Here is a 12,193-nt window from a genome sequence, read left to right on the forward strand (position 1 = left end):
AAATGCATGCCATGAGCAGAAGGCTCAGTTTTGTTTTTGTTTTTTCAGTGCATGTTGGTGCAGTTTACGTAGGAAGGCCAAGCTCTTACAGTGTTTAGTAGTGAGATTGTCTGTATTACAAATAGGACTGCATCATTTTTGACAACCTGGATTTCCTTTCTTTTTTTATTATTAGTGAATTTAATGTTTGCACAAAGAAATGTAAAAGAAAATCATCATGTCTTCCCAAACTCAAAGGTGAAAAAATTTACAAAAACTCAACTATTCATGGCATACTGTATAAGAGTGTGGTATTTAATTTAAAAGTTGCTGCTGGCTTTTCTGTTGCCACATTGTTTCAGCTCCAATGACAAAGCAGGAGCAACTTTAAAAGAGAACCTGTAAGGGAATGTCTTTAAGAGGAAAGCTGTTCATCCTTCACTGCACCTCCAGATATGATAAATCCATAACACCCTACACTCATACGCTGTAGAAATACCAGGTCTGAAACTAGAGAGTCCAAGGAGAGGTGAAAACCTTTATTTTTTGGCTTATAAACTATATGTTATACAGTTATAAGGCCAAAAACAAAAAAAACAAAACAAAACGCCCTATCGCTTCCTTCTGGCAGAAAATCATTTCTTGGATCTTTATCCTCGTGCGCGTTCCCGTATCGCCTTTGAGCGCGAGAGGGTAACCGTGCGGGCGCGCGCTTGGCACGGCGCCGCGCACTCCAGCCCCTGTTTGTAGTAACCAAGAGCAGTAGAGCTCTCAGCTAGACATGGCGGCGGATCCTAAGCCGGACTGGCTCTCCTGCCTTCCCTCTACTTGGAGTTATGGGGTGACTCGAGATGGACGCATATTCTTTATCAAGTAAATATCACGTGGATACATGGATTCATGGATACGCAGTGCTTATTTCTCCGAAGCATTCTTCCTGTATGTCATTTTTTTTCGGGTTCTGTGTTCACATTTCCCCCCCGTTTTCTTCCACCAACAGCGAAGAAGCAAAGAGTACAACCTGGTTGCATCCTGTGACTGGAGAAGCCGTAATCACGGGGCACAGAAAAACTCCAGGTAAATAATCTTGAGGATGTGTTTGTCTTCATTCCCGGCGAAAACGCGCGCACACACGCACGAACGCAGCGCCTAGGAAAGGTTATCCGCGCGTCACGGTGGAAAAAAAAAAGGGGCGACAAGTTGCGGAGAGAGCTGTGGAAAGACGTTGAGGGGAGATTTCTTCTCTCTGCAGCAAAAGCAACAGCCTTCTCCGCTCCGCTCCCCTCTACGCTCTCCTCTGGCGGACCATTACGCACGGCGTCCCCCCCCCCCTCCCCTTACCTCCGCCTCCCCTTAATCTCTCCACCTGGACACTTTGCGACACACTTTTTAAAAGTTCCGTCACGTAGGCGTGAACCGATTTCGGAGCCGATTCCCTGCAGTGACATCTCACTCATCCTCCACTGAAACACGTTTTTCTGCAGAAACGCCGTGTTTCCAAGCGCCGCGGCTGCTGCTGCTGCTGCCTTATAGAACAATGCAGCGCATCTGGCGCGTCAGTTCAAAGCCCGATATTCTAAAATAAATCACACATCTGCCGCGGCAGGAATGGGGTTGACTGGGGGAAAGACAGCACTGCATGCAGATCAGCTGGAGATCGTGCAGCGCACGCAAACGCAGAGTGGAGTGGTTGAGTAATTCTGCAATCTTGAAATTAAATTGGGGAGGAGGGCGCGGAATTGCGTAAAAAACACAACTAATGAGCTATTTGTGATCCAGACACTGCATTGCTGTGCAGGTGTGTGTGCGTGCGCGTGTGCAATCAGCTCCACAGCTGCTTATGTTCCTCCTGTCTTGTGTGTTTTTTTTCATTCTTCCCCTCCCCGTTCTCACAGATTTACCAACAGGATGGGAGGAAGGATACACATTCGAGGGAGCCCGCTGCTTCATCAAGTGAGTTGGGATGTGTGTGGGGGGGAAAGAAAACCAGATAGGAAGAGATTGATAGATGCGGAGGGAGAAAGAGAGAGAGAGAGAGAGGCAGTTTGAGTAGCCCCTCTCAGACGGAGAGGGGATGCTTTGTTTGGTCGGAAGGCTCAGAGATTTCCCTGCGCTCTCATCAACGCCCACCCCGCTGCCTCTCTGCCCTAGTGGAGGAATTTACAAATAGCTCTGCTTGCCTCCCCTGTAACCCACACATGTTCACACATCATCACACACACGCAGACAATCGATGCGAATGAATAGCTCCACTACCCATGTCCAGCCCTTTTATCAGTCATGCTCTGCCCTTCACCTCTCTCTCTCTCCCACTCTCACTCTCACTCTCCCTCCCTCTCTCTCTCTCTTCCTCCTTGACTTTGCACACGCATACACTCCAGTGGAGGGATTTGCTCAAGAGCAAGTTTCTGCTGTCAGTGTGGGACACAAGTTTGACAAGCAAGTGTGACTCAGAGTCTGCTCTGCCGCTGCGCTAAACAGGCTCAACTTGTTGGCGTGCTGCCTGTACGAACATGTGTGTTTTGTGTGTGTGTGTGTGTGTACAACCTCTCCAGGGTTTTTTAATCACTCCAGCTCCCTGTCTACATTTGCAGACACGTACTTTCTAAATCGTGGACCTGTCTGACGACAGAAAGGGCCCGCAGCTCGAAGCCGTTCCCACGCCCATATCTGACACTCGCACATGTGCAGGCACTTTCATTTGTTACCTACTTTCCCACCGAGTTTTTCCGCCGTTGGTCGTGTCGTGTGTGTGGCCATTTTGAGAGCAGCAGCTGACACATAGGGTGAGCTAATATAGCCGCTCTATAAATAGCCCAGAACCGCTGCTCATTGGTATGTGTGAATGCATGGAGAATGTACCCGTGTGTGTGTGTGCAAATGCGTGCCCGTGGGCATGTAAATATACAAGAAAATGTCACGAGTGCTCATGCAAACGCAGACAGTCACTTGTAGGAATCGTCCGCGGTCAGATGTGACAAGTGGACAGCCTGCGTAAATACAGCCACAGCAGATTAAGGAAGTTGGGATCACAACATTCAGTAGCGGCGTAGGGACGCATGGGAGTGTGTATGGCAGCTGTGATATAGCCTGGTTAATGACTTCAGAGGAGCACAAACCAAAAAAAAACTGCAGTTAAGCTAATATTGAATTCCCACAACTGATGTCATGTGAACTGTTTCACTTCTCATTAAGAGCACTGCAAAACAGCTGACATGGGCCATAACAGCATCACGACAGACCCAGGCAACAGTATTACTTCTCTCGTTTGTGATCATATGATCAACTCAGGAGCACATACACCGGGTACATACAGCGATCAGCCATAACATTATGACCACTGACAGGAGAAGTAAATAACATTGACCATCTTGTGACAATACAATGTTCTGCTGGGAAACTTTTGGACCTGGCATTCATGTGGATGCTACTTAGACATGTAGCACCCACCTACACCAGACCAGGCACCCACACCCCATAGCAATGACACTCCTTGATAGCAGCAGCCATCCCCAGCAGGATGCAGCTTGACACAGACACACACACAAAAACGCTTTAGGAACAACTCAAAAAACATGAAGAACAGCACAAGGTGTTGACCTGGCCTCCAAACTGATCAAGTATCTGTGGGATGATCCACAGAGACCCCTCCCCTCAACCCATAGGACCAAAAAGCCCCTGCAAATATCATTCTTTTACCAGACAGAACTGTTTTGGAGGTACAAGGGAGACCTATACAATATTAGGAAGGTGGTCATAATGTTATGCCTGATCGGTGTATTGTAATTGCACACAGTACCCGGTGCACGTCCTCTTCAAACTTGCAGTCAGTGCCTCTGTGTATTTAAGCTGTCAAGCTTTCCAAGTCAGCACTGTATATATAGTCAGTGTTTGTTAAACCAAATCTTAACTTGGTCGACGTCATTTTATTTAGACGATCTTCTGCAGCTGTTGCTGTACTAAAACGCAAGCACTGCAACGGCACTGGCCTAATCAAACCTAATCTCAGCTAATCTAATCATGCAGTTACGGTCTATGCTCCAGTACTGGGTTCAGCTCTGAAAAGTCTCAATACACTTTAAAGAATCAGTGCATGAAACCCCTATAGCAAGCACTGAGGTAACAGTGGCAAGGAAATGCCTGATCATCTGCTTAAGGCTGGCAGGGCAGAGACTGAAAAAGAAGGCGAAGAGACCAGCAGAAGGAAGGATACATGCAGTATATAGTGATCAAACGTGAGGACCACAGATGAGAAACATCCAGCTCGACGGATAGGAAACTCAAAAGCTCCAGGCATCGGAGGCACTGGATAGTTTGACTATTTAAAAATTACTCAGTCAAAATGATTCTTCAGGTATGCTGCAGTGTACCCTGTGAAATAGTAAAGTACAATTCTCCCTGGTCCCGAGATGTGAACTGGCTCAGATGTGGCAGCGATTACAAATTGGATACAAGGCCAGACTGCACTGCAGGCTAAGGGTCCATGCTACCACATTCACAGCACTGAATACAATGAGAAGCATTTGACACTGAACAACTGAGCCCAGTCTGATATTCACCCTGAATCATCACCACTTGCTCAAATTCTTCCCAAATTCCTGCTCGGTCACTTTTCTATAAGTCCATTATTGGAAGCCTGGCCCCGTGGCTCCCTCCGCATCCGTGGTGGTTGAAGGACACTGCTGCCATCTGAATGCTTGACAGTCTGTCACTCCCTAGGCTTAACCCTTAAGGGTGGGGGTCAACCAGCTCCTGTTTAGCTTAATCTCCAAATTTCCTGAATCACAGTCTCAGTGTCTGTGATGTTTCTGAGGAATGTGAGGATGATGGCCTTTAGTTTCTGCTTTGTGAGTGCTGTGGCTGCAATCCAAACCACTCTATCGGAGAGAACAGAAACTTAGAGTACTGTTGTATTATCAGTTTAATTGTTGCATGTTTCTCATTTAGATTTAGATCAGACTGGCCGTGGCAGTGTCTTCCAAATGCCTTTCAAACCATTTTTTCTTTGATTACCGAGATTTGGAAGAAATTGTTTAGTTCTGCGTGGCTAACTGCTCCTGCATTCAGCTGTATGTTAGAGCAAAAGGATTTTGGCTTGGAATGATACATGTTAGGTTTTTATACATTGTGATAGGATCCACTGGCTCTTAGAAAACACAAAATAACTGACTTTACCCACCTCATGCTACAATTCCCTGTTCAAGAGTTGGTATTTATTCGAGAGTCAGTAACAATATACTGTCAATAACTGAATATTCATTATATCAGTTAAGTGCATTTTGTTCCCTGATATTTTAAAACCTGCCACTGCAAACATGTTGTTTTACTCCTAGTTTGTGCCTAACAACAACCGGCACGGAACACAAGGACAAAGTTTTGCTTTTTTTCCTTTTTTTTTTCCCTCTCCTTTTAAGACCGGATGACATTTTGAGGAAATTTAGGACACCATTTGCTGCGAGGGAAAATGTCACAGTTTTATCCAGATAGCCAAAAAGTTTTGATGTTAACTGTAGTTAATTGAAGTGATAATTTCCTCTGTAGGTGTTATGTTCTGAGTTGCCCTCGCGTGGCTGTTACTGCAACGCCTGTGTGCACTAATATGCACAAACAACCTACTCTGCAGCTGGGTTACTTAAATAACTTGTGCAGATGTTTTCATCACCCTAGCACACAGCTATCACTTTGTTGACCAACCATCCATGAAAGCAGAGCGATTCAGTTTCTGTAGGCATCAAAATGCAATATGAGCAAAAGCGCCATTCATTGTTGTTTGCTTTCGGAAGCCCTGTTTGTTAATGTCCCCACATCTTGCAAGGTTAATGCATCTGCCACCTCTGGTTCTCACCCCTGAATAGCTTCTTCCTCCCTCCACTGCAAAAACCCATTCAAGTCAGCGGGTACACTATATATACTATATTGTATGTGCAGGTATCTGCATCCATAACATTTTCTGTACTTGTGTGGAGAAGCAGCTGGAAATACTAAGCTGAAACACACCGCTACCAAGCGGACCAATCACAGCTCTTCCGGTCTGAATCGGCGTTACATTTCTGGGGAGGTGCACGTCAGGCTACGGCGTTAGGGTCTGCGCAGGGTCTGGGCTGATGCCGCAGCTACGGAAGTTGACATGGAGGTATAAGGTGCTTTGCGGAAGCCGTCAACCCCCAATCTGCACAATTCGCAGCCTGCTGCGGAGTGTACACACTACTGTGTGAATGAATGGATGGTTCAAATGCAGAAAAATAATTTCCCCATGTGGGATCAATACAGTATAAATTATTATTATTATTATTATTATTATTAAATAGACATAAGGTTCAAGATCAGCCAAGCTTTTTTATTTTTTTTTAAATCTTCCTGGGCCACAAAAAAGCAGACCGCAATCTTCTTCTTTGTGCACTTTTATATGCATAGATACTTGTCAATCTAGACACATACTTTCTTTAACCTACCCTTTTTTATGCTATAATATCCTTTATGGACCAATAGCTGATTTTTTGAATCCTAATCTTTGTGGCTTGGTGCTTGCAGGTCACTACGTGTCTTAGCAAATGCAAACATAAGAGTTTTTATGCAATATTAAAGTGAGCTTTAATCCTGTACTCCCACACAACGCAGCATTTGTAGCCTAAGCAAATTTGCAATCCCAGTGCTTAGATGCTGATCATGTATGTTGATGATTCAACGTGCCGACACTTGCTGATGGGACATCCTGGGACTTAAATCAATCAGTGTGTTGATTGTGTAAAATCTCCAGCTGTTTTTCTTATTACCGTTTGTCATGTTTAGTCGTTTGCGGTGAGCGAGACTGGTGAGGAGATGTGCGCGGATTTAGCTGGAATGTGAGGTGTCTGAAATGTCTAGACGCTGTGTGATTTCCGGGATGATGATGATTGCAGTGTTTCAGTATTTCAGTAAGCAGATCATTGTGCATCTATGAAGTCATGCTGTATGAGCTTGCACATCGGGTTTGCCCTTCAGTGTGTGTGGTGTGTTGGTGGCGTCCTGTTCAGGTAATTTCATCAAGAACTAGCTCCAAATGTCATCAAAATAGGGAACTGACTGTAAGCACATTTCTGTCATCTTCTTTTGTGTATCTAAAACAGCCAAAGCAGTGTGGTTAGCTTTGCTCCTTAGTTTTGTGATATACTACAGCTCGTTAGCTTTGGATTATGGCAATCTGCACACGCTCGCAATCAGTAATAGAAATACAAAGTAATTGGTTTGATATTTCATCACCAGAAGAAAGTAGCTTGGTAAACTGTATCACAGAACGCCTCCTCACTTCTATCTAACCTCATACAATATGCAAGGCTGCTGCTGTAATAACAGCAGATACTGACAGAAAAAAAGATGAGGACTTGCAGAATCGTGAATGTGAAGTGTTGGATATAGTCCAGTTAATACTGATAATGTTGCAGTTAAGCTAGATAAAACTGGATGAAAGATTACCCATCAAATCATTCAGCGAACCCCAATGCTCTGCATGAAATCCTCCTAGTTTTCTCTTTTTATTTATCCTGGTTTGCCCTTGAATTTGTCAGCAGTGTTTATACTTTATATCCTATACGAATTGTTAAATTCCTGCCTCTTTCTTGTCTTCCGAGCTGTCTCATCTTTTATGTCTTTACAAAAAAGACCCACTGATTATTATTAGATTATTATTTAATTATGTTGTAAGTAAATCCGTCGCTGCGTTGTAGCCTTTACATTCATCCACTGCTGTGGTTGCTCCTGCTGCCCGGAATGCAGGAAGAGCATCTCAGCAGAGATGATCCGCCGGCTTTCCGACCTCAAAACGAGAGCAGACTTTTGGACTGTTGCACTTATGTTTTTCTGATCGTTAGCTGGTGGTCAGTGCCTGAGACCTGCACAAAACTCAGATTATAACTGAGTTTTGTGCAGGTCTAACTAACGTCAATGCTGAGATCAATAAATAATAGTTAACATGTGCCAAAGTCATGACGCACGCATGTAAAACAGTGCTGACAGTAGCTGGATTGGATCTGGAGATGCAGTTGTAGACACATGTTAATGCCAGGTCTGAACACACGTACCTAAAGCTGGTCACGTGCCACTGGATAGCCCAGACTGGATCTTAATACAAGATCTGAACAGGCCCCTTAGTACTGCAATATTACGAAACTTCAGTACAAATTGCTTAATTAACTTTTTTGTTTGTGTGTCAGAGGACAGCCTTCCTACTCAGAGGGAACCAGTCTGGCCCTTTCAAATCCCAAGAGCAGTCCCCCCTCATCGTGTACGCGTGTGTTGTGCCCTGCTCTGCGTCTGTCTTTCCTGGCTGGAGCTGTTTGATGTTTGCTCCCTGCTTCACTGAGCACCCCCTAAAGCCTTTACCAGCTCCTTGTGGCTGCTTGCGTTTGTGTGCGTGTGGGCACTGGGCAGAGTAATGCTCACAGAAATCTGTCCACTCCATCGGAATGTGTGTGTGCGCGTTTGCGTGAGACTGTGTGCCTTAGCCTTGTCGCAATTATTACACAACTATTGCCTGATTATTTATACTGACTATGGTTATTTAACCTCATTGTTAGAATAGTTTCCATTCACAGACGTACAAAATATCATATTTCCATTAGTATCAGTTTTTCACCATTTGAGGTTTAACTGCCTTTAACCACATTATCTTGATGCAGCCTATTTTCTGCTTTAGTTTGTACTAGGGCTGCAACTAATTACTACTTTGATAGTCAACTAGTCATTAACTACTGTAACGACTAGTCGACGAGTCAGATTATGAATTGCACAAAAAAACTTTTATTTATAATATTTATTTTAGTGTCAGCAGCAAATAAAATAAACTTTCCTTTAACAAAATTGTCACACAAAATGACAGCCTTACTCTTCATACAAATAATATAGATTATTGTTGCCTTGGCTTAACGCCCTGTGATAGACTGGCGACCTGTCCAGGGTGTACCCCACCTTTCGCCCGATGATGGCTGGGATGGGCTCCAGCAGACCCCACCACCCTTCACAGGAACATGCGGTTACAGAAGATGAATGAATGAATGAATGGCTTAACGCCAAGACAACTGCATCTGCACATACAATGAGAGGCTAGCTACTAGCATGGGAGCTAACTATTTTACCATGTGTGTCTGAATCTTTGAAAATGTGTTTCCTCTTAAAATTGCATGCAAAGCTGAGGTGGCCCCATGTTGCGCAAGGTTCAGTTTTCAAATCTTACATGTGACAGTTTTCTTGGTTGTTTCACATATGAAAAGTTCCTAAACTTTGGACCTTTTGTCTCGTGTTGGCGTCGCTTCAGTCCCTACATGTCACTGCTTCCCATTCAGTTTCTGGTCACTAGCGCGCATGTGCGGTAAGTGAATTGTCAAGATGGGTAAAGTGGGGGATGTCTCACTCTGAGCTAGTTTAATTGGCAATTTAGTTCCTTATTTACCATGGCATTGCACGCTGTGGGATACACACATGATGACGTTGACTACTAAATTGACTATTCGACTAGTCAACTAGTCGTCGCACATGCGGGTAGTACTAGCGTCACCAACTGTTTTTCTCAGGATGTCTAATTTCTAATATTTGACAAATCACACCTTGAAGAGCATTAATTGACATCTTGCATTTAAGGCGCATATGCAGTACGGTACTGTGGGACCTAAACGCAAGGACCTATGCACATAGGCACAGCCTACGCCATTGTGATTAATTTATACTTGTGCGCTCGGCACTCTGGCTCGCTCTGTAACAAATGCTAGACGGCGGCCGGAAATACTAAAGCGGAAACACGCTACTACCAATCGGACCAATCACAACTCTCGCACTCTGGGAGCACATCAGGTACGGCGCTAGTCTCTGCGTAGAGTCTGTGTAGGTGTCTGTTGTTTGTTTGATGTGTTGGTTTCTCAGTGAAAGGAAAGTGGCCAAAAGTAATAACCCCACTAATAAAAAAAACAAAACAAAAAAAAACAATCCACAGCTCAACCTCTCCTGTGCATGTTTATCTTCCAGGCTAGTCGCCATCAACAAGGCTGTCAAAACTTGTCGATCGCGACTAGCCTGGAAGCCAGCTCAACTTTCCCGCCCACAAAATGTTTGCAGCAGAAAGTTGATCTGGAGTCGCTGGGAACTGATTATGCTCAGACAGGGGTCTGGCACTCAATCAGTCAATCAAATTGTTTTGGCAGCTTTGTGGTCAGCGCCGTGGAGTCGAATTTGTTTACAACAAAATGGCTTTGATTGGTTCTAGGACTATCCAGTTTCTCTGTATCGGTTGAAACGTGCCGTCATAATGAAATCCGACCGCCACGTCACCAGACTCTGATAAAAATTGAGGCTGGCTGTACCAGGCTAGATTGTGACAGCACATACCTATGTGGCAGTGGCATAGTGTGTCGCAGTTTCCAAGGTTGCAGGAGTTTTGAGCTGATTTACTGCAGCAGATATTGGCAAGACCATATCCATGCATGCTGCATATATATATACATATATATATCAAGGGGAAGGGCACACACAGGACATGTTCTCAGCAGTAGTAACACAGTCAGTGATAGAGCCAGATGACAGGCTTTTTACTGCAAGCATGAATGACAGCAAGACAGCAGAGTGCAAAGAGAGATTTTATTTCTAATTTGGGAACCTTGTTATCAGTCCTTCTAGATGTGTGTTGGACACTAAATCCACCGAGAATATTGGCTTTGCATGTTTTTATTTTTTATATATTTACAATGGTAAAAATACAAATGGCATTGTTATAGAAACCAATGTTCTGGTTTATGGTTTGAATTCTTTTAACCATGACCTCAGAGCACAATCGTGATCATTCTAAGATAATCTATTTGAGTGATAATTACACCCTTAGGCCTTTTCCAATACTGTAAATTTAAAATCTGGAACCTTGAGCTTCTCATACTTTCATAACCTGGATGTTTCACATGGCATAACAATATTGCAAATCTCACTGAAAAGTCAACACCAGGAGAAATTTCTTGTTTTTCTTTGTCCTGTTTTGGGAAAAGTGCAGTTGTGGGACAGGCAGCAGCGGAAAAAGGTTTAACATTGTGGCTCTCAAGCGCTCCAGAGCAGGTCACATTCATTCTCAATCCTCTTCCAAGGCTAATGCACCTGCAGCCTCAAGCTGTCTCCGCTGGATTGCTTTTTCCGTTGCATAAAATAAACATGCTGTCTTGTCCAAGTCAGCCAATTCATTGTAAAAAAAGGAAAAAAGGATTTCACTCTCATTAAAATATAACATTCTTGTTATTAGAAACGTAATTAGTTTGCAATACTAGCAAGCATATTTTCCATTAGGATGAGCGCCTCCACAGCCTGGTAAATATATTATTCGATAATATTAATTGATGTTCTTTTTATAATCTTATAAACTGCCTGTGACACTGAAACACTTAAATTGTTGATGTTAACCAGTTCACATACATACTGAATGCCTTTTACTGCATTCCCTCTTGGAGAGCGGGGTTTTAACTCCCTGGCACTCACAAGCTTGACTGCGGACCAAGTGAAAATTCTCCTGCTGCTATAAATGGTATCTGCCATTGAGTCAAGTCTGACAAACTATACTTTGTTTCAAACTGTGTGAATCGTTTTAAAATACCAGTGGCGCAGCAATAATAGTAACTTACCGTGTAATAGGAGCTTGTTTCTTGCACTTTCTCTCATTTGTAGGGGCGTCTAAATAAATGATATGCACTATGAGCAGCACTCATGTCGACCTCCACGTCACAGTTTTGAAGGAAAACCTTTTTGACAACTCCAATATACAAATTCAATCAATAAGGATACCTCACTTGTTACATATATGAGGGGCAGAGGTACCCACTAGTGGGTTTGGAATTTCAATAGCATGGACACGAATGGCTGCAGACCTTTGAACCATTGCAATGTCTGTTTGTATTCAACGAACCGATGCTGGTTTGTGGAGTTGTCATCCAGCCCGAAACACGTGGAGATGAAAGAAGCAGAGCGGTCATCAAAGCCCTGCTGATCTGCAGAGCTTCATTTAATGCGCAGACAGATGAATAAAAAATGAGCGGGGAATGATGGAGGAATGAAATGAAAGAGAATCAGAGAGTGTAACCTGGAACTGACACCAACAAGAGGAGTGGTAGCGGTTACGTCCGGCCACTGCCACTGTATCTGCCAATTTCTTTCCTTCACCCTCAGTGTGCATTCATGTCTCTTTCTCGTTTTCTCTCTCCCTTTCTCTGTCTTT

The 12,193-nt window shown here is 43.9% G+C and overlaps 1 protein-coding gene across 4 annotated transcripts in view; it reads left to right on the forward strand.

Annotated features, from left to right (window-relative positions):
* Positions 1–745: 745 nt before the first annotated feature.
* Positions 746–12,193, forward strand: part of LOC311508735 (pleckstrin homology domain-containing family A member 5-like) — a gene marked incomplete at its 5' end in the record, with an annotated part of 191,409 nt that continues 179,961 nt past the window's right edge. For 3 of the 4 annotated variants that reach the window (XM_084573667.1, XM_084573670.1, XM_084573668.1), the window contains 3 exons: positions 761–852; positions 980–1,056; positions 1,875–1,932. In XM_084573667.1, coding sequence (XP_084429793.1) covers positions 761–852; positions 980–1,056; positions 1,875–1,932 — 227 coding nt within the window. Of the gene's footprint in view, positions 853–979; positions 1,057–1,874; positions 1,933–12,193 lie in introns of all 4 variants that reach the window. The other variant, XM_084573669.1, reaches the window with a different exon arrangement.

Source organism: Chelon labrosus (assembly GCF_963514085.1).
Source record: "Chelon labrosus genome assembly, chromosome: 23".
Taxonomy (NCBI): Eukaryota; Metazoa; Chordata; class Actinopteri; order Mugiliformes; family Mugilidae; genus Chelon; species Chelon labrosus.